At 32.7% G+C, this 25,516-nt stretch overlaps 2 protein-coding genes across 5 annotated transcripts in view; both read left to right on the plus strand.

Annotated features, from left to right (window-relative positions):
• Window positions 1-248: 248 nt before the first annotated feature.
• LOC137924221 (trichoplein keratin filament-binding protein-like) lies at window positions 249-8,756 on the plus strand. Of its 2 annotated transcripts, XM_068767591.1 has the most exons (9): window positions 249-524; window positions 1,050-1,267; window positions 1,932-2,042; window positions 2,993-3,175; window positions 3,924-4,068; window positions 4,689-4,976; window positions 5,628-5,789; window positions 6,865-7,056; window positions 8,471-8,756. In XM_068767591.1, the coding sequence occupies exons 2-9, from the start codon at window positions 1,053-1,055 to the stop codon at window positions 8,660-8,662; spliced, it is 1,488 nt and encodes a 495-aa protein (XP_068623692.1). In that variant the 5' UTR covers window positions 249-524; window positions 1,050-1,052; the 3' UTR covers window positions 8,663-8,756. The 2 variants fall into 2 exon arrangements, with proteins under 2 accessions (XP_068623692.1, XP_068623693.1); XM_068767592.1 differs by lacking the exon at window positions 4,689-4,976.
• A 7,268-nt stretch (window positions 8,757-16,024) lies between these two features.
• The window catches only part of Lim1 (LIM homeobox 1), an 81,552-nt gene continuing 72,060 nt past the window's right edge, over window positions 16,025-25,516 (plus strand). For all 3 annotated transcript variants that reach the window (XM_068767511.1, XM_068767512.1, XM_068767513.1), the window contains exon 1: window positions 16,025-16,191. In XM_068767511.1, the coding sequence (XP_068623612.1) occupies window positions 16,176-16,191 (16 nt within the window). In that variant the 5' untranslated portion in view covers window positions 16,025-16,175. The remainder of the gene's footprint in view (window positions 16,192-25,516) is intronic.

Genomic DNA, 25,516 nt, shown 5'->3' on the forward strand with positions numbered 1-25,516 from the left:
ATCGGTGTCGGTGAAATCTGGATTTCCTTGAACGTTAAGATACCAGATGTAAACATAATTTCAAATGTTACAGTACTTAAAAATCGAGAAAATGAATTTTCTTGTTATAATTGTCCATTTTTTTTTAAAACGGTCAAAACTTGACAGTCAAATTCCTATAAAAGCTTTGTAACTGTCATAATTCAAACAGTTTATTGGTTGCTTAGCAACTGTCACCTTTTGTTGTTTCAACGTGACGTTAACTTGACGAATGTTTTGTTATGAACACATTAAAGTTAGTTGAAGTGTTATGTGATATAGTTGTATCATTTTCGTGACGATAACCAATTTCGCTTCCATAAGGAAAGGAAGTAAAATTTACGTAGATTAATTAATCAACTGACCTCATACGGCCCAGTTGCGCGACGTTTAGGCGCCCACGCGAAGTGAAATAAACGACCCAATCATTGCAAACTAAGGTCGAATTATTCTCAGTATAACGTGTTCGATTTCGTGGCAATTTGTATGTGCAGTGAAGCGAACAGGTGAGTAAATATTGATTTTATTAGATATGAGTCACTTTGATTTGCTTGTTGTACTTTATTGTCATGGCAAGCTAAGGAAATATAAAGACATATATATTGAAACGTCTGTTGAATATTTTATGAAAAGTAATAATAATTATAATATAAATATAGAAACTGATAAAGTTCAACGATATTTGTTTAATACTTAGAAATATTGTAATTTCAAATATACAAGCTTAACAGTATACCCACAAAATATTTTAAAATGCAGACTATTATTATTATATGTAGTTTTAGATGACAGAAATATATATTTTTATTCTACATTAGCTGTATGATAAAATAATTGTAGTTAAATTAAAAACATTTTATACAAATGTCTGTTTATAATTATTGTACTTTGTTAATTTTTATGAGTATGAAACACCAATGAAGTAATAAACATATAATATTTTATGTAAATTTTTCGTATTATGGATACTGAATATAAATTTAGACCATTCATGATAAATTAAAAATTATAAATGTGTTTTTTTTTTTCAGAATATGTCTCGACCTAAACCACAGTGGCAATTGCAAGCATTGGCAGCACAAAGGCGTGACAATGAATTGCGGCGTGCTGAAGAGTTGCGAAAAGTAGCTAACTACTATGAGTCTAATACCAACAAGACCAAACACCATGAACAATGGACTACAGAAGGCTACTATGAGAGAGCTAATAAAGAAGCCGAGATACTTAACCAAAAAAAAATTAGGGCAGCGTGAGTAGTTTTTACATTTTAAAATTTTATACAATTATATATGTATTAATTACAGTTAAATTTACTTTGTTAAATTATTATATTTTTTGGAGCAGTGCTAACCTAGTGGTAGAGGGCTAAGACTTGTGATTGTAGGCCGGGATACAATCTTATATAATTTATACTTTGTGCATTAACTATATAGGATTGCTACAGCTCATAAACAAGTTTACAGAGGATGGGCAGACGCGTCCTCTGCATAGCTTAATGCCACACCGCGATGACCAACCCACCTGTCTGCTTGCAGTGAGCGTCTATGGGCTGATACTTCGAATTTTACTTCATTATCATCATCATTTCAAATATAAGATAACCATAAGACTGCTGGAAATAGGCCTCCCAAATAGTTTTCCAGAAGGATTGTTTAGAAGCAACTTGCGTACAATGTCTTCCAAAAATGTTAACAAAGTTGTTAGTCTATCTTATGAACCTATCTATTACATATCTGTTTATCCTAGATTGCATATACTGGTCTGTGATCTCCACTATAGAACCTTAAGACCCCAGCGGCTATCTGTTTTGCGTGCATTTTGTCTGTCAAATGCCAATCTATTGGGCTGTGTCTAATTAAGGTAATTTTATTTAAATTTCTTATAATTATACTTCAGTTGTATGATTTTGACAGAAAACTGGAAGAGAGACGTAAAAAGTTAGAACAATTATTATACCAGGAGAATTTGCAGTATCAGCAAGAGTTGAAAAAGTTGGCCTCTCAGCCAAAACTGTTTAAAAATGGGTAAGCTATTGTAAATTTTTATTAACAATGTTAAGTAACAACAAAAATTGTAAAAATATATGATACTAATAGCAGGACACATGGCAGTATCAGTATCTAACTATGAATTCAAAATAATTAAATAGCCGAAGCTATGAGTAACATTTTGACATTATTTAATTTGTTCTATTATTTTTGAAAATGGCAGCTTGCTTTATTTTTTTTTTGCTTTCTTATGATTGGTAGAATATATGTTTTAAAAAGTAATTTATTTCTGATACAAAATCATAACTTTGTATTTTTTAATTATGAAAATGTATAAATTGTCATATTTATTTTATTTTATTATCATTTAATCAAAATAAGTAAAGAACTAACGTAAGTTTTCCGAATATAATAAATAAATGAACATGGTTAACTAATTACAAGTACATGTTACATTTTATATTGCCAACTGCATTTCATCTCTTTCGAGTTTTAATATTGTATTGTATTTTAATTTCAGACGTATTATCATTATGCACATACAACACATTATTTCACCATTTCATATCCAATTCCATATCCAATGATTGGTTATAGGTGTAAAAGCTTTGAATGGGCTAAAGTAGAGATCATTTGCTGTCGACCAATATTTGGTATTCCACATTAAAAATGGTTTCAGATATAATAAATAATGTACTGACTGAACAGAGTAAAAGAAGTGCTTTTAAAAATTCTAATTACTATATATTATAATTATTTATTGTTTACTATCTGTCTCTGAGGCTGTATGTACTGTCAATAGTTTTTAGCCTGAAACATTCTAAATAAATTAAAAAATTAATGACCTATATTTAGGTGATCACTTTGTACAGGCTGTTAGCAAATAAGAAAATCTTTTTCTTACAAACTGCACATTGACTAGTTTAAAGCCTATTACACCTGTAACCAATCCCTCTCTATTGACATAATGATTGTTTTTTACTCAGTTCATATCTCAATAAAGTACCTACATCAACTCTAAAAGAGATCAACCAAGGTATCATGGAAAAGGAAGAGCAGCTAAGAAGACATGAAGCAGAACTTCGTCTTCATCATGCATGGAGATTGAGACAGCCTGAACTGCGTGCCGCAAACACATATGTTACTAATGGAAAACTGAAGTCTGCTTGGTATGTTTTACTTACTTATTGACTTACAATGTAAAGAGGAATAAGATTTTACTTATTTCTTTTTTTAATTTAAATAAAAGCTTTTTTTTAAATTTTATTAAAAACATGTTTAAAATGATTGTTGATAAATATTACTCATAATTATTATTTATTATCCGAGTGCTGTAATTAATACCATAAGTATGTATAATATTTTACTAAAGCATTATATAAATAACATACTAGTGTTCTAATGTAATTATCACTCATTTTGGAAATAAATGAGAGCCGTATGTTCAGCTGTGAACATCCTATAACTATATTAATGATTCGGAATACAATATTATCTCATATATTTATCATTCATAGATAAATTTTGTACTTATGTTTAAAAAATGCAAGAATAAGTATTGCAAAATCTTTTCTATAATTTTTTTTAATGTTTCATTTCATTTGCGTTTGTTTATCAATGGTAAAAAGAAAAGGCTAAAATGTTCTTTTATTGAATTTCTCTAGTCTAATATACCAAATCAGTAATGTGACCAGTAGACGAAAATGACTGACATAGCCTTTAGGATGGGTATGTTGAAGTGGCAGGGGTCAAGCCTGCAGTTGAATTGTTACTATGATTGAAATGATCATTTAAATTTATTCAGAGGGTAAAACTTACTATTTCATGCATTTTTTTGTTCATGTTTGATTATATTTGCATACGTGTAGATAAACGGATTTTTCTTTAAATTTCATTTAATTCATAATGTATTTTAAGGATGGAACAAATAGTAGAAAAAGAGTTGCAGAAAAAGAAGGACGAAGAAGAGACTCGAAAATGTTTGCAGGAGAGGGACGAAGCTCTTCGCAGGCAGATTAAGATGGAGGAAGAGAGATTAAAGGAGAAGGAGCAGCAAATGAAGGTGTTTTTCATAATTATTTCTGCTGTAGAACGTTCACTGTTGGTCATAACTTCCTAATAGGACCGGTTAGAAGTGGCGTGCACCCACCGTCTTCCAATGACCTTAAAAAGGTCGTGTATGCACTGCATTTACTAGTCTGTGGTTTCTACTCTAGAACCTTAAAAACCTAACAGTCTGTCCTGTTAGCTGCTTACCTCCCTACTGCCACTTCAATTTGCAGTGTAAATCCGCTATGCTATGTCGGTTACGTGTTCATCATAGCTTTGGATGGCTTAGGGATTTAAAATTTGGTAGAAATACTCCTTTCCCAGAAGAGATCAGCTAAGGTTTTACAAAATGACACCGTTGTGCTTGAATGAATGATTTAAATGGTTTGATGAAAGCACCCTGTTCGTAAAAAAATTATTTTCTGACATCCTTTATATGTATAAAACATGGCCAGTACATTGTGTTGCATTGTTAACAATTACCAAGAATAAATTTAATGAAATTATAATTATAAAAGTGCAGCCAATGCGGAACGAGCTGAGGACAGCTAGTAAAATATGCAATATTAGTACTCAGGTCGTTTATAAGACCAAGAAAATTTAAATAATGAGATAAATTGTATATATTTATAGGAGCTCCGTGAAAGTCTGGAAGGTCAGATAGCAGAGCTAAGTGAGAAAGAGACGGTGGTTAAAAAGCTCAGGAAACAAGAAGAGAAGGAGAGGTTAATACTTGACGAGTTGCGTTTTATATCCGATGAGAGGGAGAAGGAACACGCGCGTTTGAAGTCAGAACGGGACACAATTATTGTTAACATGGGATTACATAAGTACAATTTGAAAAGGAAAGTGATAGAAGTAACGAAAGAGATAGAGTTAGATCTAAATATGTTAAAGAAAATACAGAGAGCCGTGATCAAAGTAAGTCTTTGTAAATTGGTAATAATTTCAAGTTAACAATACAGGATGATGATTGGAAATAAGTATAAAAACTTTAAAAGTATACCTAATTTGCTGATAAATGGTTTCAGAAATAATAACGTAAAAAATGCGTTATAAAATTTCTGCTTACTAAATATTCAAATTAATTATTATTTAATTTGCCCATAAAAACTGTACCATTAGAAAAATTAAATTTTTTATACATGTATAAGAGTGATCACTTAATATAGGTTGATTGGAAAAGTAGTAAAAGCATTAAACCTTTTTACGAACAAAGAAGTTATACCTAACCACCTTGAAAGCTTTTTCACAACCAATCTCACTGCAAACAAAGTCTATTAATAAGATAAGTTGTTATAGTTTTATAATGTTTTTTTTCTGTAAGACATGTTATATGCTGTTCTTAGGTAAATGAAGAAAACAACTATTTTAGGAGTCCACCTGCTCAAAAGGAAGTAGTTTGTCACCTCGCTCGCACAATCATATTATCCCTCTCATTCAGCAATTCGCATCCTAGATTTTTTTCGACACAAACATTCTTTCCATATTACACCAACACTTCTAATAATGGTTATTAGGCACAAGGATATAAATCTCTGGTTATAGTGGAGATTTTTTGTTACATTTCAGGATATAATCGCTGAACAGGAGAAATGCACAAGCTATAAGAGGATCATCGATGCGGCTCTCCAAGAGTTAGAAGAGTGCAGGGAGAAGGAGCGACAGAGACAGAAGAACATAGAGGCGATGTACGACGGCGAAGCAAGGCAGATTAATGAAAAACAGGACAAAGTAAAATGCATATTTAAAAAAAAACACACGTCATTTTTCAGCATTTTATTAATTCACTATTCGGGTATCGGGTTCATCGCGTTGTAGCGAGAAAATTAGACGACCCGCGTAGCAGGCTTAAAGAAGCCTACTCTTCCTACCTGTATTAGAATAGCAGAAAAATAAACCAAAAACTCAAAACTTGATTATGTTTACAGATATATTACGGTAATATAGAATTGTAAATATAGTTAGCGGTAGTAGTAGAGGACAATGCGACAATCTCAAAATATTCTTCTTTCTTATCTTTTAGACAATCTGGATAAACTAGGAAAAATAAAGCAGGCGATCATCAAGTATTAGAAGGGTTTGGAACTCTAAGGGGTTAGAATTTATTGAAAATTTTAAAATGTATTACTTTTTAATAAATATCTAGTTACACCTAATCTACTCCCATCTACCCCGGGACAAGCTATTAATAACAGTGCAGCGTGGGAGACAGTACAGTATATGTAGGGAAATAATAAAAAAGTTCCTAATGGAGATAACATTCTCCCTCACAAAGCGCAGAGGGCGATCTGCCGGGGGTTTTAGTGGGTAGGAATCCCTTATAACTCTGCCCTCCTCCAGAGGCAGGGTCACTTGAACATCCTGAAGATTTCTCCCCTGAAACCAGAAAAAATCTACTCCCAACTGATTATTTGGAAATAGTTGTAATCTATCTACCTGACTGTATCTTCAGGGTTAGTTCTCAATAGGTGCACACTTCAACTTTCAACAGAGATGTTGATGTTGAGGTGGACCGACGATATAGTTGAGATCACGGGAACTCGCTGGATACGAGCAGTGCAAAACCTGTCATTGTGGTGGTCTTTACGCGGGCAGTGCCCAGCTGTGGTCATTTATCGGCTGGAATGATGATGGTTATTTAACATCGACATTCCTTGGATCAAATTATTTTATGATACGTTACGTCCTCTAATCTGTACTAAGTTTTCGTAGTTCATTGCATCTTGTACTCTCCAGTGTCGGTATATTAAGATACCAGCAATCGTATGTAATTTAGTAACAAAAGTCCTCTTTTTTAAACAAACAGCTCTGGGCTAAAGAACGCGAGGCACGTTCGATACTGATGAAGGAAGTGATTTTGACGCTGCAGAAGCAACTAGAGGATAAGATAGAAGCCGGAAGAGAGCTGCAGAGGGCTAACGTGCTGGAAAGAGAAAGCATCTTGCAAGACATGGAGGACTTCCATAAACAAGTCCGCGCTAAAGAGCGCGATACGCAGGTTAGTTTTGCGAAGAGAATTTATGAGGATATTTAGAAATATGGTTTACGCTCTATATTACTGGCCACTACCGCCAACATACTTTTTTTTGTTTAATAATTCGAATGCCGATTTGAATTCGCATTCTTCCTCGCCTTTAAGGAGGAACAAATATGTGCTCGGGGGGAAAATTTACCTCCATCGGCTTTTCGCTCATATTGGTGATTCTGACGTGATGATGGAACAGGTACGTGCTCGGGTGGCAATTTCTCAGGTCTTAACCACGGCACAGTTGGTTGCCATTATCCGATTGCCGTACAAACATTTTTTGTACAAGGTATACACTGTATTAAAATCACTGAATCTTATATTATGTTAAGGCAAGATTGGTAAAGCGTATATATGTATTAAAGATGATATAATTAATAAACGTACCTTTGATTAGTATCATCCAGATTTTAAGGTGACAAATGTAAATTTATAATAGAGAAAAAATTGTAATATTGGCAATAAAAGAGTAACTATCGAGTTTCGTATTAGTTTCTTTTTGATGGCATAGATATTCTGAACCTGGCGATTGTATGTGGATAAAATTGGTGATATTGCTATGTATAAATACAAATTTAAATGTCCATTATATCAATGAATTAAGATTTCGAAAGTGTTAACATTTTCGCATTAATGACATGATTTTTTTTTATATTGAAGAAAATGATTTTCGTTTTAACGTAAAAGCGGCAAAAAAAGACGTTGAAGATGCTGCCGAGGCTGCGTGTTTCGATCTTTTTCAGTATGATTGTAGATAAGGTTACGTGATATTAAAACCTACTGGCCAGCCCTATTATCATTTCAGTCGCAGCACATCGATTAGACTCAGGCCTTCTCAATAGGATTTCCAATAGGACTAGTTGAAAGCGATCTGCAATCAAGGGAGTCAAATGCTCGGATCGGTCTTGGCGAAAGCCCGTTTTAATCTTTCGCCATTTTAATATGTCGTCCAGTCTTTATTTTCGGATCATCATAAAATAACATGAAATTTTATACAACACAACGTCTAAAGACTTGATAATACCAAACGTAAGGTTTTTAAAGAATGAACGTTTTAAAAATGGTATATAGGTATATGTTTTTACATGAATTAATTCTGTTTACTTATTTTTTATATCCGTTCCTCTTCAATGCTACATATATTATTTTTCTATTATTGTTGCTTCTTGCGCACTATACAATTTTTTTCATTTATCACTTACATTTAATATGCGCATTGCCTTTCATACTTCATCACAGCTTTCAAGAAATGCTGTTTGCCTATTGGCATATGATGTGGCAGAGGACTAAAGGCGTTTATCCTAGATCTCTAGAGCTATGGGTGCTCCAGGTTCAAAGCTGAGATCACTACTACACGTATTATACAGAAGTCGTTTCTATTTTACAGTTGAAGAACACAGAGTACTCGACGATAGCAGCGCTGCAGTCGCAGCTGAATAGCTTAAAGGTGCAAAAAGAGCATCTTGACGAGGCGGCAGAGCGGGAGGCGGATATCCGCGCAGCAATTGATCACGAGCGAAATCTGCGTACAGAGATCGCCCGCATGCAAAGAGCGGGCAATGCCCAGGCCTGGTCTTGATTAAGCACAGAAAAAAGTATATTAATTGTCCCCAAAATATGTCTAATTTTTATATTTATTTCTTGCAAAGAGTTATTATATCGCACAACCAGCCTTCAACAGTAGTAAATAAATTGTCATTAAAGATTCGTTTACATTTGACTACTTTTTTAAAAAGTATTCAAGAAAATAAGTTAGGTAGAAAAAAATACCTTCATTTATAGTCACTTTTTGACAAAAACTGCTGTCTCAATTTAACTAGAAATTAGAATTTAAATAGAAAATAGTTCAAAGCAACTAAAGTTGCTGAGTAAAGATAACCAATCAACAACGAAAAAGTAGACGTCCGCACCTTGTAAAGATGCGTTTACTCAAAAACGTCTGATGCGTGTAAATGCATTTTTCATCGTCATCATCATGTCGGCCGATAGACGCCGACTGCATCCGATGGTTTTAATCCACTTAACAGGGCTCCCACCCACTCCGAGTTTACCGGCTGTCGGGGTATTAAATTATATTTTTTGTAGTAACTCTGTTCAGTGAATATAGTTTGGTGATTTCTTATTGCAACTCTTGAGTCCCTAATATTAAGTATACATTATAAATGCTTGAGATTTTTTAACAATTGAATATGCGTCAAATATTGTAAAAGCATAATTTTATTGTAAATGAAATGATGGAGTTTGTCAAGTATAAATTTAAGTGTATGGTTTTTGTTATAAGATAAAAAGCTGTTAAGGTCACTATAGAGAAATTGCACAAAGACAAGGAAGTACGGATTAGTATAACGAACACAAATCTTTGTATTTATTTTAGTAAATAGATATTTATTCCGTTATGCAATATATTTTTCTGCTAAAAATTGTGATATGTCTTATAATAAATACATACGCTGTTTGTATAAAATAGCGACTCTAAATAGTAGTTTCAACATATACATATGCTGTGATCTTTCCAAATATCTATTCAGAGTTAGGCGTTGCCTTGTACCAACAATATTTTTGTATTAATTAAGCTTGATAAATAAACATATTTTTAAAATTATGGTGTTTTTTTTCAAAAAAGTAAATTTCGTTTTATCATAATAATCGAAAAAGCATCTCTTACGTATCTTATCTATATTACAATAAATTATTGACCTTTAATTTTTAATAAAGAGAAAGTATATATGAAAAAAAATATGGAAATCGTTTATTATTTTTATTAACATTATAAAATTATTTTTTTATTTATATTGTGGACCTAAAGTAAACGTAAAGATTGGGATGAAATGAAATTGACTAAAAGAAACTGAAAATGGCTGAAAGTGCCATCTCTTGATGACTTTTATCGCTAAAATTTGAATTAAAAATTTCATATTTTGAAAAGAATTTTATGTTAAAAGAAGCCTTATATTTAATTAATAAAAGCAAAAACTTCCACAGTCAATATTATAATATTTCTGTTGTTTTCAAAGCAGCATTATTGATAAATTAGATTAAAACATGAAAGGATCATCAAAATAAAAGCACTATTGCCCAAATATCGACAATATTTAGAGTATTTGTCACTTTACCACCTATTTTTATTATTAACGTCGCTGGATAGTATTTTAAGTACTAATAGTGAATAAAAAAGTAAGTGGTAATAGCGCCATCTTTATTTCATAATACAAAAGTTAATAAAAACGATTGGCATGAAGTTGTTTGCGTTTGCACACAATGCCGTTGCAGTGCGTGCATGACTATCTTTCGGTTCATAATATAATATTTAAACTTCGCAAGATATTTAAAGCGCGTGTCAAAATTTACTCCTAGGTATAAGATTCAAGAAGAGTCAAAATAGGTATATGACGCTATAATATGAAGTCACGGTATCTTGAGGTTTTTATTTATATCAAGAGTTCCTATCTCGACGGAAGTACCTAGCAATATTCTCATTTGAAATATGTGTTTTAAAATTTTAAAAGTCTCGCTTTTCTTGATTGGAATCAAATATTTTTTCACGACGATCTAGGGCTTGTTAAATTTAATAAATTTGCTTATGTAGTTTTATATCCTGAGTTTTATGACCTGACTTACACTGTTACCCGAGAAGCATTCGCACATTCTGGGGGTTCGAAGGGATGGCGCTTAAACTAAAACCTCTTAAACAGAACTTAAGGGCTTCCTGACTAATCTTGACTCTAGCCTCTACATACTACAGTTTCGTCGGATTGGGAGACTGCAAAGCTCTTGGATCACTTAGACAGACTCTCCATGGAATGACCAAGGTCAAGGACCCTCTCTACGGTATCTCGCCTTGTGCTCGTCTATAATACTCGTTTAATATTTCAACTTAAAGGCACCAGAGGACGCCAAACCTGAATTTGGTCACTTGTTATTACTACTTGAAGTCCTATACTACTATTGTTACTATATACGTTAGTTACCTATATATTGTTAAGTTGTAAACTTTAACTTGCGACAGGTTTTTAACTTAAAAAGATCGTAGACCGGGTTAGTAATGGGAATAATTATAACATGTAGACAATTCAGCAGTGCAGAACCACCATCGATTCCGCAAAGTATTCGAAGTGTCAAGAACAATAATAATAAACTGCGATGTAATCAGTTATAAATTATCGCCACGTATTAAAATAATGAAATTAGCACGCCAACATAAATGATGATAATAAAATACATTAATATAAGTTTCGTATAATTGTACAGGTTTAAATATGCTTGTCTATTTCAGGAGACCAAAGCCTTAGCTATAATTATATTAGCCTATAAGGTTAGTAAATAAATATATAAAAAACTTAATAATAATAGAGTATGACATAAACAATCAATGTTAAATTAATTTCAAACAAGATCATGTAAGGCAATGGAGAATTTCATGCTTTCATTAAAATGGTATAATAATTAAAATATATATTTTAATTTTCTAAAATGTTTAAACATTCTTTATTCGAGAGCACTTCTAAAGCCATTAAAATGTCCAAATCGGAAATCTATGCATTAAATTGATTGTAGGTGATGCACGTTTTTGCAATATAGTCATTCTCATCTGGAAAATCTTCTTTTTTGAATCTATTCCAATTTATATTATAAAAAAAACTGTTTTCTTATAACGTACATAACTGCTGAATTTCAATTTTTCTGCAGATTTTGCACCAATTTTTCATACCAGATTTTTAACATTTTGAAAAGGCAAGTGCAGAATAGAATAAAATGGAAAAGATGGAATATTATAATGCCGTTTTTAGTTATCACAATAAGTGATTTCTGTTTAATATACTTTAAATGAATGTCGAGGTAGTCAAAGCGGTAGAGGACTGAGACTTGCAATCCTAGTTCGCGGGTTCGATTTCTGGGATACAATCTTACATAACTCACAGTTCATTAATTGTAAAGGATCTATAATTGCATGCTTTATTTTTCTTACTCTTAAGGGGTGGTCGTTAATACAGCCCCCCCGTTCCGTAATAGATAATTCGATGTAAAGAAAAACACTGGCCGGATGGTTAAACTTATAATATAATATCACAGAACGAGAAATCTAAATCTGAGTTACAAGTATTTTCTTTGTTGAACAGCGGTTGAAGCGACACGTCCGCTCGGTAGCGCGGCTCGACAGAGAGAGGGCGAGATGTATCGAGAGTAAGAAGGGGCATGCAAAAACAGTGTTCATAGATAATAAACTTGGGTGCGTTCTAATGAACGCCACACTCTTTTTAGATTTTTCAGTGAATTTTTACAGATAAGATGCGCCGAGGCACCTAATGATTTTTTTAAATCATTATGGTCTAAGCACTGGAGATTGGCTCTCTGGGCCACCATCAAATAGAAATAGAAAACTCATTGAGCGAAAATTATATCCGAGTTGGAATCCGAGTCTCTCCATGGAATGTCTGGCTAAACGATCCACTAGCTTGGTGGCGCCCTAACCAAGCGTACTATCTAGTCGAGGTTCACGTCCTACAGTTTAAATAATCATGATGTCGTGAGAGCATTATTAGCGATCCTTGTGGTTATCGACTTACGCTTGAAACAAACACAATTCTTGACCTATAGATTTAAAACAGCGGACCACGTCGTCATGGATGGTATTTGCCATACATATTAAGTATAGTGTTTATTGTCAATTATTAAACTTTAATAAATGTTAAATATATTTTTCTATCAATTATTGTAATAAGTTAATCACGAATAACTGACAATATTTTTTGTACGTTTGTACGTTATTGTTTCTGCTCCGCACTCTATTTTTCTCGATATCAGTGTACAACTTCATCCTTTTCATTTGTACGAGGCTTTTCTCAATTCAGAAGGTTGTGACCTTCCCCCTATTATTTCTCGAAAGATGTGACGCCGTCGATAATAGTCTGGCTAATGATGCTACCACCTACATGGCGTCGTTCATAGATTTGTCAAGTGGTGCTGTTATTAACGAACCACCATTTTGAACTGCGTCAACGTGTTCTTTTGACTGAACAATTAAACTATAGTTAATCCACCTTTAATTGCATGTTTCAGTTTTCTTGCTCTTTTTAAATTATTTCGTGCATTTTGAGCTGAGGCACCTAATAATTTATGTTAATCATGTTGGACTAAGCACTGACGATGAATAGAAATGCAAAACTCATATTGAGTGACAATTATATCTGGGTTGCTGTTTTGGGGTCCATGTGCACAATCTTTCCATGGAATTTCCAGCCACTAGCTTGGTGGCCTTCTAACCCGATGTATTATCTAGTCGAGATTTATGGGAGAACCCTCGAACTTAGACAAAGTAAAAAAAAAATGAAAGATCTATGTCTTTATAATATCTATACGCAGTCTGCTATCTTACCTGTTGAAGCTGAAAAAAGACATACATTCATACATGTGTTATAAAGACATACATTTGTTAGAAAACGACTCTACTTTGGTAATTTTCGCAATTTGTTCTAATTTTTTTGTCTTTACTTATTATACAGGGTGGTTGGTTATAGGTGTAAAAGTTTTAAAGGGTGAAAATATAGGTCTTTATACATCAAAAAGCTTTAAAGTTTTTACCCTATTTAGCTATTTTTTTTTGGTATTAGTTTTAAATTGTTAACATATTGAAGCATATTTTTAAAAAAGTATTGCAAACAAAACATACTTCAGAGTTTCGTTACTCAATACTGTTGTTAATATTTCTATATAAACAGTGATAAGTCATTTAGTTCACTAAGAAACAGGCACACGTCGTTGTCGAACCAATATCCGGTGTTTGCAAAAATATAACTAAGATATTGCGTAGAAACTGCCGTCTGTTAATTCTTGATGAACAAAGCATATTTTTTTTACGATCTTAGTTTCTATAATGTTTAGAGTTACAAAGCAGTTTTTATACGAAAAATTTATAAGTAAAGTAATTGTATTTTAAAATGCTTTATTTATAATCGAGAAGGTGTACCAAGTGTTAACGAAGTTTCATTAATCCGAATTTCGTTCGTGTGGTAAGTTCAGTCAAGAAGTCTTTCCCAAAAGTAGGGACAGATTTAGACAAGACATAGAGGTTGATTGATTATAAGTATAAAAGCTTTGAAGGGGCGAATTTATAGCCTATTTGACAATTAATGTTGGGTATCCTTTCCAATTGTCCATAACTTTAGAAATGATAAATAATATAGGGATAATATAGTATGAAAATAGTTATCAAAATTCGGATTACAATATTTCAAAATTAATTATTGTTTATTATTTTTTCCTACAAACTTTTTACTGCAAGAAAGTTGTTTAGATAGATAATTTACAGTTGCATGCAAATAGAAAAAAATAATTAATTGAATACATTTAAGAGTGATCACTATATAAAGCTTTATAGGTTATATGTGTTAAAGTTTACATTAAAACATTTAAAGCTTTTGCGCCTATAACCAATAATCTTGTATAAGAGATTTTTCCCTTTGTACTGAATTAACACGATATCTCTAAAACTATAAGTTGAATTTTGGGAGGAATTTTCCTCTGCCAAATAGAGGTCAGCTAAAAACATAGCTAAATTCCACTCGAAAGGTCGAGTGGGTGTTCCTTAAAAAAGTTTATTTACATACTGCAGTTCTTACAGATATAAAATTAGCCTGAATTGTTTTTAGGCAAGTTAAAAATAACCAATAATGGATTTTATGTTATTACACCAAAAAGCAGTTCGGCTCACGAGGCGCGGACGGAGAACAGGTAGTGATCAATATAAATATCCTTCTTACGCATTACATTAATAACTTTTGATTATTATTCGTAACGAATATCATATACATGTTAATCACAAAATGTAGGTACCGTACGTCTTACATTCTGACCTAATTTGCTACATAATTGCACATTATTATTTTTATAATATACACACCAAATTATTTATCTGAAAAAAATTAGAAACTCTATTAACATAATTTAGCTATAAATTTGCCACGTAAAAGCTACGTATATAATCGCTGTTAATCTTTGCTGAATTTGCAACTTTCGGAACAGACGTTTTGAAGTAGCTGTAGTAATATACCCTGAAGAAATACGGATTAGAGGTGCTCGCACGTCTTTCTGGTTACTCGTATTAATATGATTAACATGCAATTTTTTTAAATACAAAATTTGCGTATACACTTCTATATTACGCTAAGCATTATACACCGATACATATATATACACATACATATACACACACATATATATATGTATGTATATATATATACTATCAAATAGCAAGAAATGAGCTTTCATTTATTATAAATAGATTATGAAAATGTGTATTACAATCGTAGTGGTTCGGAAAAGAATACGTATAATTAAATAGAGACGAATGAAATATCGATTATCGACGTTATTATTTTTGCTGAGTACGTAACAAGAGCCATGGATGCGTGATGTTGGCGATGAGAGATGTCGGATAGCGACGGCGTCGTCGTTTCGAATAAAGGAGTAAGAAAAAGGCGAAGGCGGCGGCTCACACGGTCCACACGCCCCCGGTCAAAACATCGCCCCGCCGCGGCTAGAGACGCAACCGAAAAATCCGGGCTCTATAATTACGTTCGGCTACCCGCTACCCGCTGCCCGATCTACCGGCGAGGCAATTTAAATTTACTGCGAACGCCGCACGTGTCCCACAAAATGAAATCCCACTACCGCGCACTACGCACAAAAAAAGCTCGCAGAGCATACACCGGTGGCGCCTCCCCTCGTTCGCTAGTGGCTCGCTCCTCGACCACGCCTGCCCTCAACCGCTACCGAAGCCTTCTCACTCACCCCAACAGGCTCTGCATATAGCCGTCGCTCCTGCGTTTGTGTCACACCAAAAAAGCTTTAGCACTTTGTTTAGTACGCGTTTGGACAGCGCGCGCGTCGGTCGGGCAATTGCTCCGCGCGGTCGTCGCGGTGTGTCAAGTGCAGTGCCGTGTAGAGGTGCCGAAGTGGCGGGTTTCCTTGCCTCGGGACGGGGGGCCCATGCCCCCTTCCACCAGCACCACATTGGTAAAAGTCAGTGTCGGTTTGCACGAAACTAAAGATATCTATTGCCTGACGTTGTGGCCCGAACTGTGTGTGTGTATGCGATGCCGACGTATGGAGGTTGTTTTGGTTGCTTCTTTATTTGTTTCATATGTTTATTATTTATTTGTATGTTTTTTTAACTGCTTCTATCGTTTCTGGTACAACCAACAAGAGATCCATGAGTTCTGGGCACTTTCATTTATTTAATTTTTTTAATATTTACCACCGACCAATTTTTATTACATCACATGATTACATCTTTATAAAAGAACTATTAACTGGACAAAAGTATTATGGCAATTATAAAACTAAACTGTTTATTTTTTTATGCAATATTATTAAAAAAACGTAGTCAAATTTGTAGCAACACTCATACATGTCTGAGAAAGTTATATTTTTACTAAATAAATAGCTGTTTTACATTTTGTACAGTTTAAAAACAATTACACGTATTAAAGAAGATAAATAATAATTTACAGTTAGGCCTAAAAGATAACTTAGGCCTAAACTTGCAGAATATCTAGACGTTACTTAGTTATCTTGACATTTCAGTACATTTACCAACTAATACTCTTAGGATACATACCAAGGTAGTGATTATAAGTTTAAACATTATATACTAACTTGATAATTTTAATTATTTTGTTTATAGTTTTTCTATTATTACATCTGTAATTAGTATAATAGTTACATAGTAAAGGTAATATTCGTGTTAAAACTTTTTCTAAATTCAAGGTTACAGAAATGTACCGATTATATGTTTAATTTTTTTTGTAGGTTCCAGTTTTATTACAAAAGTTTAATTTAAAAGATTATTTTTAATTTTTCAAAGGAAAGTTTGTGATAAAAACATACGGTTTTGATGGATTTAATATTGTATACGTTAAAGTATATAAACAACACCGAAATATACATGCAAATATTAAAAACAAAGGCAGTACAATTTAAATTTAATACACGGAATTTTTAATGTCTTATAAAAGGAGCTTTTTGAATCAGATATATTAACGACGTTATATCTTTAATTACATTATGTATATATAAAGCAAACATGACAAGTATACGTTAGTTAAATAGTTTTTATAAGTGTTATTGGAAGCATCTTGGATTCAGTAGAGAACTAAGTATTTGGAGTTAATAACTTTAAATTAATACGGTATAAAAGTGGCATGGAGCGGTTCGAGCGATTTTTTTTTGACCAGACACTTATTGCTGTCTCTATCGAGGCGGTAGGGTGTAGAGATCACTAAGACCCCATTTTAAGCTGGAAGGCCCCGAGGCGAGCCTCGATTTAGGCCACCACATGCTACTAGTTTACCGATTTGAGAGAGCTTTAAGCTCTAAGATCGCTTTATCAGGCGTTCCAAGAAGTGATTAGGTTCAAGGGCCTCCACGAAGGCATTTCAGTTTGGTCTGTCACTTGATAACCCTCGATCCAGGACTACTAAGGAAGCTCTAGAATTTTTCAAGCGAAAACCCGGTTTAGGCTAAATTCTGTTATCTAAAATCCGCGGAATTTGGAAGTATCCAATAAGGCTATATTGATCACTAATATATACATAAAACAAACTTTGTACTATTCCAAACATTTATTAATTAAATTACGCATAGAGTCAAACAAACTAATTGTATCTAAAAAAGGAACGTATAACTTTTGAAAAGAACGGTGCTCTTATTTGATGGTCAAAAATTCTATCCTTATCACGTTAACTCCAAGGATTTTCAAATACAAAGTCACGGACAGTATTACGGCAATTTTAAATTTATTTATTAATAATTACGTCTCCTTAGCCTAATTCACTAGAGAAATCAGGAAACTACAACATTATACGGAATATTATAACTAAACTGTTACTTAAAATTAATCAACACTTTACCCTGTTCAAAAATCATGGTTTCAGGTATAATAATAAATAGCGTAATAATAATATAGTAAAAAAAACTGTTTACAAAACTCGTATTCATATTAATTACTGTTTGCTATCTGTCCCTGTACACTATGTACTGCTATAAGTTATGGGCCAGTCGCATCCCTAAAAAATAAAGAGTGAACACCTATGTGTCCAGTATGATTTAATATAGTTGTAAAACCTCTAAAGCCTTTTGTTGACAAATGACCTATACATTTGCCTCTTTGAAGCTTCAAAATCATTCTATATGTGGTAGTGATATCAATCAACATAGCTGTCAAGGTTGGTAGCATTAGTTAGTTAAATAAAAGTTTTGTTACATAAATTATGTTGGCTGTACCGTTATATGTAAAGCTGATATAATTAAACATACGTATTGTTACTCCTAACTGGTCGTTAATAATAAAATAAAATCTTTGCAACCTTAAAAAGACTAAGGCTTATGCGGATTAAAAAACAACACAATGTTAATTTACTAAGAACAAGGTTCTTACCTTTTTTTAATTCTTAAACAAAGTGTTTGTTGTTTTTGTTACAGAAGTTTTAATAAGAAACAATGAGACTCTCTTTTAGACTTGCCAATTTCTTTACTCGAGTTATTTTTTTAGATGAAAAATTATTGTCTTAACTCACATAATACGTTCATAGAATTTGTTTGTGGAAAGTGGTTACCTAATCTTAAAGAAACCTATTGTTGTCACAAGGACTGCACAAGGCGGGCTTTGTGCACATTCTGTGAATATAATGAAGGCCTTAAATCACTTACTTTTTCTGATAAATTTTCTTATTCGCTAATGATTTATTTATATCATTGTACATAGTACAATTTAGATAATATACAGGTAGTATTATGTCTTAATGTTTACAAATATAAATTAATATAGTAAAAACTTTATATGTGTATAAAAACTAAGACATTTTTTGAAATTTACTGTGTAATTTGAAAGCTTATGTAAAATGAATGTATCTTTAAATATTTTCTTGGAATAAATTTTAACTCGAAGGAGATCTCTTAGGAGGTCTATTTAAATAACTTTTTGTAGGTCACTTTATGTATTTTTGAAAGCTTAATTAGATGACTCTTTACAGGTTTGTTTAGATGTCTTTTAATGGTCTATGTCTCTACCTACTATGGTCTAATCCTCTTAACAGTAATACGGGCTTACGGGAGTCTTCAGGAACCTGAACGTGGGCCGCTATACTATTTATTTCAACAGATTAGATATAAATAACTTTATCTATTAACTTGAAGTTTACATAACGGTTTTCTTTTTAAATTATATTTGTAAGGATACTGCAAACCGAATCTAACTACATTTGGTAACCGATCAAAGCATTCTATTTAGCTATTGTGTTCGGAAATTGTTTGCCTTGGTCACTGTGAACTTGACGTTCTATTTTGCCCGGCGGACAATGATAGTTCATTGCATTATTAACGCCAAAGGACTGTACTTCAAGAGTCAATCAGTAAACCATTGCCGTTTTTTGATTTGAACGGTGCAGTAGTTGATAGAACGATAGTGCCGGAGTTTCTACTTTAAAACCAATCGAAGCAGTCTAAAGACTTAGTAGCTTCAAAATTGAATATAATAAATTAATTAATTCAACATTTTTATGTATAAATTTGTATTTTTTTTTTTTGTGACCCCCGTTATTGGGGGCCTCTCGTACCCCTATCTGGTTTAGGACAGGGACCTTTTTTACATATATTATTCACATAAGTTTTTTATTTCCATGATCATCTGTCATTCATCTTATTATCTTTCATTCTTTTCTGTCTATCATGTTACATTTCTATTCTTTTATGCCCTTTTACTCAATTCCTCTTTCTTTCGTCCTCTTATTTTTTACAAATCTTATTTACTAGGTAAGTTAATCACAGTTGTTTACTTATAAAAATTTGTATATTAGGATATTTTATTCTACTTACTGGTATCTGTATTAACTTATGCAAATTGGTATAAATGCAACACGGGTACAAATAATGAGGGGGTGAATATATAGTTCACTTGAAGGCAAAAAGCTTTAAAGTTTTTAAAACGAACTATACATTTTTCTCTTACTCTGTAATATGTTACATTAATATATATTTTCATTTGGAATATGTGATGTCCAATAAGTCCTGAAGTGCAAATTCCGAAAGGAAAATAGCAAACAGTAATTAATTTCAATAAGTATTAAACCGAATATTGCGACCCAACGTCTTTCTCTCTCGTTTTGTTACTATATTATCATTACGCTATTGATTATTTCTGAAAGCATTTGAATAGAGTGTACCATACATTAATTAACAGTAAATGAAATATATTTACCCCTTAAAAACACTCACACATATATAACTAACCCGGTACAATGTTAACATGCAAATCATGTGTCTATGAAAAAAATAATGTCATTATTCTTTCGACATATTTATGTGCACAAATTATATATCTAGATTATTTTACTCTGCTCGCTGGTTTTTGTATTTACTTATATTTTTAGCATGAAACATATCTTAAACTAATATTACAAATATTCTACGGGATTTTTGCAATATATACGTATATTGCAAAGTACATATAACGATTGTGGTTTACCGATATTTTCAAAAAAAAATTCCATTACATACAAAACTTGTGTTACCTTTATTTTTGAGATTCACTAATTGTTTTAATGATTATTATTATTTTCATAAAGTACGTTATAGTTCAGTTAAAGTAAGAGAATATTCATACGATTAACCATAGACAAAGCTAAAAAGTTGTTTATGGTATAATGTATTTGCGCCGACATTGTATAACGTCATCTGTCGGAACGTCTTGCTTATTAGCAAGCCCGGATCCTCAGTGTCCATGTAAATTGGTTCAGCGGTTACTGGTTAATTGGAAGACAAACATACATTACACAACAGGTTAAAATGTAATTTAATAACCGCCTGTCGTTTAAATATGCGTATGGGAAAGTTATTAGCAGGTTTTTATTAACAGCCTGACAACTTTGTTGTTTTTATAATCTATTATTGTGTATCCGTTCGGATAGTCGCACAGCAACCGTGCGACTATCCGAACTGTATAGCATTTTTTATATAGCTTTGGAGTAATCATTTTTTTTATAAAATTATTCACATTAAACGGCACAGACAAAACGGAATAAGATGTTGTAACTAATTTTTAATAATAAACAAATATAATACTTGAGGCACGTCACCAAACAACGCCTATAGTTTTACACGTTAGTAGAGGCATTGTAAAATTTCAATCCTAAGACTACATGTCTATTCGGAAAGGAGGTATTTGGATTACTTGCTAAAATTTATCTATAAAATATATTAAAAAGTACTACATCACGTATGGAATTAGTTTTGCTAGTAATAGACCAGTTTCCGCAAGTTTCCTGCTGTTTTACAGACTTAGAGACGGTAGTCCACATTACATCGGGCGATCCGGACTCGTCCTGGTGCAGAGTGTAAGTCGGACAACCCAACGAATCTCGTTCATAGTACCTCTGATTTTGTATAAGGCGAAATCACACACAACTTTTTTAAAAATTCTTTGTGCGCTATTGTTCGTAATTTATTTTGTAATATTAAGTATTTTTCTCAGTACAATTTAAACTACTAATATTTTCAAAAACGGAATTAATTTTTACATTTTAATGTTGTCTACCATTATTCATTTATCTAGATCAAATTACTCAATAAAATGTTGAATGAATGAATCCTATTCAAGACTTACTATTATTGTGTATACTTTATTATAATTTACTGAGTTTATCTACAATACAACGGGCGCCCGGTTGACCGACGACATAGTCGCTGGATGTGGACAGCGGAAGACCTGTCATCGTGACGATCTTTGGGGGAGGCTTAGGTCTTGCAGTATGCTTCTATCAACAGATATGATGATAATGATGATGAAGAATCTTCAATAAATTTTTATTTGCAACTGTGGCGTAATATTAAAATAATAAAGTATAATCTGTGCTACAGACTGCTCGATGTGTCGGAGCGTAGTGACTGAAATGGTGCGCGACAAATTGGAGGGACCCATTCGAATATGGAATATTTAACAACCGCCGTGACCTTCATAAATTTGTCCAATAACTGTCAAAAGTATAGTTTAAAAAAGGCGTTAGTTGAGATAGGATCCCCGTTAGCTTCACACGCTCGGTTTCATCACTAACGAAGTGCTGGAATGAGACAAAACTAAAATCAAACTTTTAAAAATTAGATTCAAGTCATATCTGTGCAAAGCATTTTGTTTTTCAGATTAAATTACTTTGCCTTTTACTATTATATAAACAATTGCCATCTAAAGGGAAGCGTATTATTTTCCAGTTTTTCAAACCTTTCCAAACGTATATTTTTTATTATGTTTGTGCGTAAAAGTATTTTAATTCTGCGAGCAGTGTTTCTAATTTTACATGCAGTTGTTTGTTTCAAATTTAAATAACAAATAGCTTAAGCTTTCGCACAGAGCTCACTTTAGAGGCCAGAACGAAAATAATTTGCATCACATCATTTGTTCGATATTAAAAGCTTTCATGAATATTTCATATTAATATTTAGACTTCTTTGGACAGGACTTTTGATAGTATAATCTTAAAGTGGTATTTGCAAATTAAAGTGTTTCAAGCCGGTAGGAGCAGAGGGCACCTAGCCTGAGACCGCTTTTAGGGTAGCGAAGCTCGATAGCTACTTCTTCTGCGGTCGTTCCATGGAGTCCTGAGGCTTAACCACCCTCACCGGGAGGCTGTAACTAATCGATAATATCGGTTTTAAGACCTATCACCCTGAAACAACATGAACATCATTCCTTCGTATGAGACTCAGACGTTTTATATATACGATACCTGCAATAATCCACCATGTATTGCCATACACAACGTTTGTTTGCAATAAAGATTCGGTATAGGTTTTTTGATAGTTTTAATTACCGTTTACACACCGTGTGCATCTGTTTAGGAATGGACCTTAGATTTTTACCGCTTTTAACATTTAGATGTATATATTGTATATATGTATAGTAGTTAAAACTTATTCTGTTAATAAAAGATTATATTTTTCCTGGAAAATATATTTCCGGTGGAACAAATTATCAGCCGGGTACTATGTTAGTATTATAATATACTTGAAACATTAGAATTATCATACAAACAATTATAAGTACATACTTCATCATCATATTAAGATAGACACCCATGCAAGACATAGACCTCTCCCAAACATCACCACGACAACGGGTTTAGCGTTGCCCGCATTTTGCAGCGACTTTTCTAATTTTACATTAAGTATACGTACATAATACGTAGTTATACACAAAAACAAAAACTTAAAAAAAAAAAACTCCACTATAAAGGTTTTTCAGTGATAATAAAGATGTGAGTGAATTGTTCAAATACTATATTAAGTACGTTTGTCCTGTTGTGGGATCTTTCTGGATTTAGGCATGTAACCATTGTTCTAAATTAACCTTAAAAAAACTATTTACTGTTGAGAAGATAAATAAATACGGTCAGTTTGAAAATACTGTAGATTCTAAGTTGAATATAATACATAAATAGTATACGCCTAACAAGTGAGTATGACGGCGGACGACGGTAGACATGGCGTGGATAGGCACTTCCTAGGTGGACTAATGTCATAGTCAAAGTTGAGGGAAATCGCGATCGCTAGATGCGAATAAAGCAAAACCGATCATCGTTTAGGAGAGGCCTATGCCTTGGAGTGGTTATCTATGGGCTCCTTAACATCTATAAGTAGTCAATATTAATAATAACAACTTTAAGAGAAATTACGCTTGACGTCAAAAATAACGTATACGATTTTGGCATGAAATAGTTAAGCATTTTCAAGATTTAAGCCGTCGGCTGTAAACAACGCAGGCCACATTTCCTAGTGCACTATGTACGGTACGCTGTAATAACATATGCTAATAAAATTTTATTTCACATAACCTTTATCGATCGTAAAAACCAAATCCCATTATGTTCCAAGCTAGCTACCGAGTTTATGATAAAGCGAGGTATTGTGTGTACGTAGCTATGTACAAACATAACTACTAGTTCCATCTTAGCCTAGATCAAATGTACTTTTCTATACAGACTGCGAACTCTTTCCCTCGATCGGAGTGAGATGAAACAGATATAAAACAGAGAATGAAAGAGGTTTTATGCTCTTTTAAGAGGTTGGCACATTGCAATGAATGTAATTTACGCTGTTTCTTGGAAGTTGAACGTAAATGTTAAATTGTTTAAAATTACTGGACAAGCAGCGTGATTGTCCAATTAAATTCCTTTATTACATTACCTGTTCAGTTAGATTAATCTATTTAATACTTTAAAATTTATATATATTTTCAAATTTTTGAATACCATAATATAGGACGTATCAGCGGACCGGAAAAGAATTAAGGCACAAATGCTTTAAAAAAATATAGTGTTGTAAAAAATGTTGCGCACGCCGTGATGTAAAGACGCACAAAAAAGTCCAACCTCGACTAGCGTATGATTAAGACTAGACTATCTACAACTTGCTACCAATGAGTCCTTAGTCTCACAGACAATCAGATAATTAAGAAAAACTATTGATTGTAAGGAAAGAATACGGTAACAAACCTCATGGGCGATCACCTACTCGTTGATCGGATAAAGTCAATTCTGACTAATGACTGAACTTCCGTTAATTACTACAGCCCTAAGGAAAGCAAAGGATAGTATAGTATACAAAGAGTTTGTCAACGACTCCATTTAGGCGTTACAAAACTGTCCCAGATTTCAGAAATGAAGAGACAACTGAGGAATAATATCGGAAATAGGGATATTTAGTTTGTCTTATACTTATCTCAGCACTATAATTTTTTAATTTTATAGTTGCTAAAATAAATTAAAAATAATTATATGGAAACAGAACATATTATATATGTAATCATGAATATTTAAATTAAAAATAAAAATTTAAAAAGATAGAGACATTAATTGAATTATAAAGTTAAAAATAATTTTACATCTAAATACCAACGTTAACATGTCGCATTTCCGGCGAGTACGCTTTAAAAATGGCGCGAAGTTTTTGAATTTCCGCTCCAGTCGAATGATAGCTTTGTTCTAAAAAGTTCACAAATTATGCAAAGATTAAAATTTACAATCAGTTATAACTAAATGAAAACGTAAATTGTTAATTACAACATAAATTTTTAACGATAAAGATCTAAAATGATGGCAAATAAAGATGTAAAGGAAGCTAGAAATAGACATGGCAGCTATTAGTGCGTTTAAAACCCGGAAAAATATTATTTATAGTTCCGATTAAAGAAGGGAATCCATAAAATTATAAAGTTAATTATTTAAGAAAAATTACAATTTGTATAGTGAATATTATTCGCAAGAGTTGAAATATATTTACTATAATAGCTCTAGCTTTCAAATCTCGAAGTATTTTAAAATAAGTGATAGTATGACTTAACATATAAATTAGGTTATGTATAAGAAAGTTTGATAAGCAGTGATAGAGG

This window comes from Battus philenor, unplaced genomic scaffold, assembly GCF_028537555.1.
Source record: "Battus philenor isolate CCGP_79_NKW_IND1 unplaced genomic scaffold, ilBatPhil1.0.hap1 SCAF_23, whole genome shotgun sequence".
In the NCBI taxonomy this organism is placed as follows: Eukaryota; Metazoa; Arthropoda; class Insecta; order Lepidoptera; family Papilionidae; genus Battus; species Battus philenor.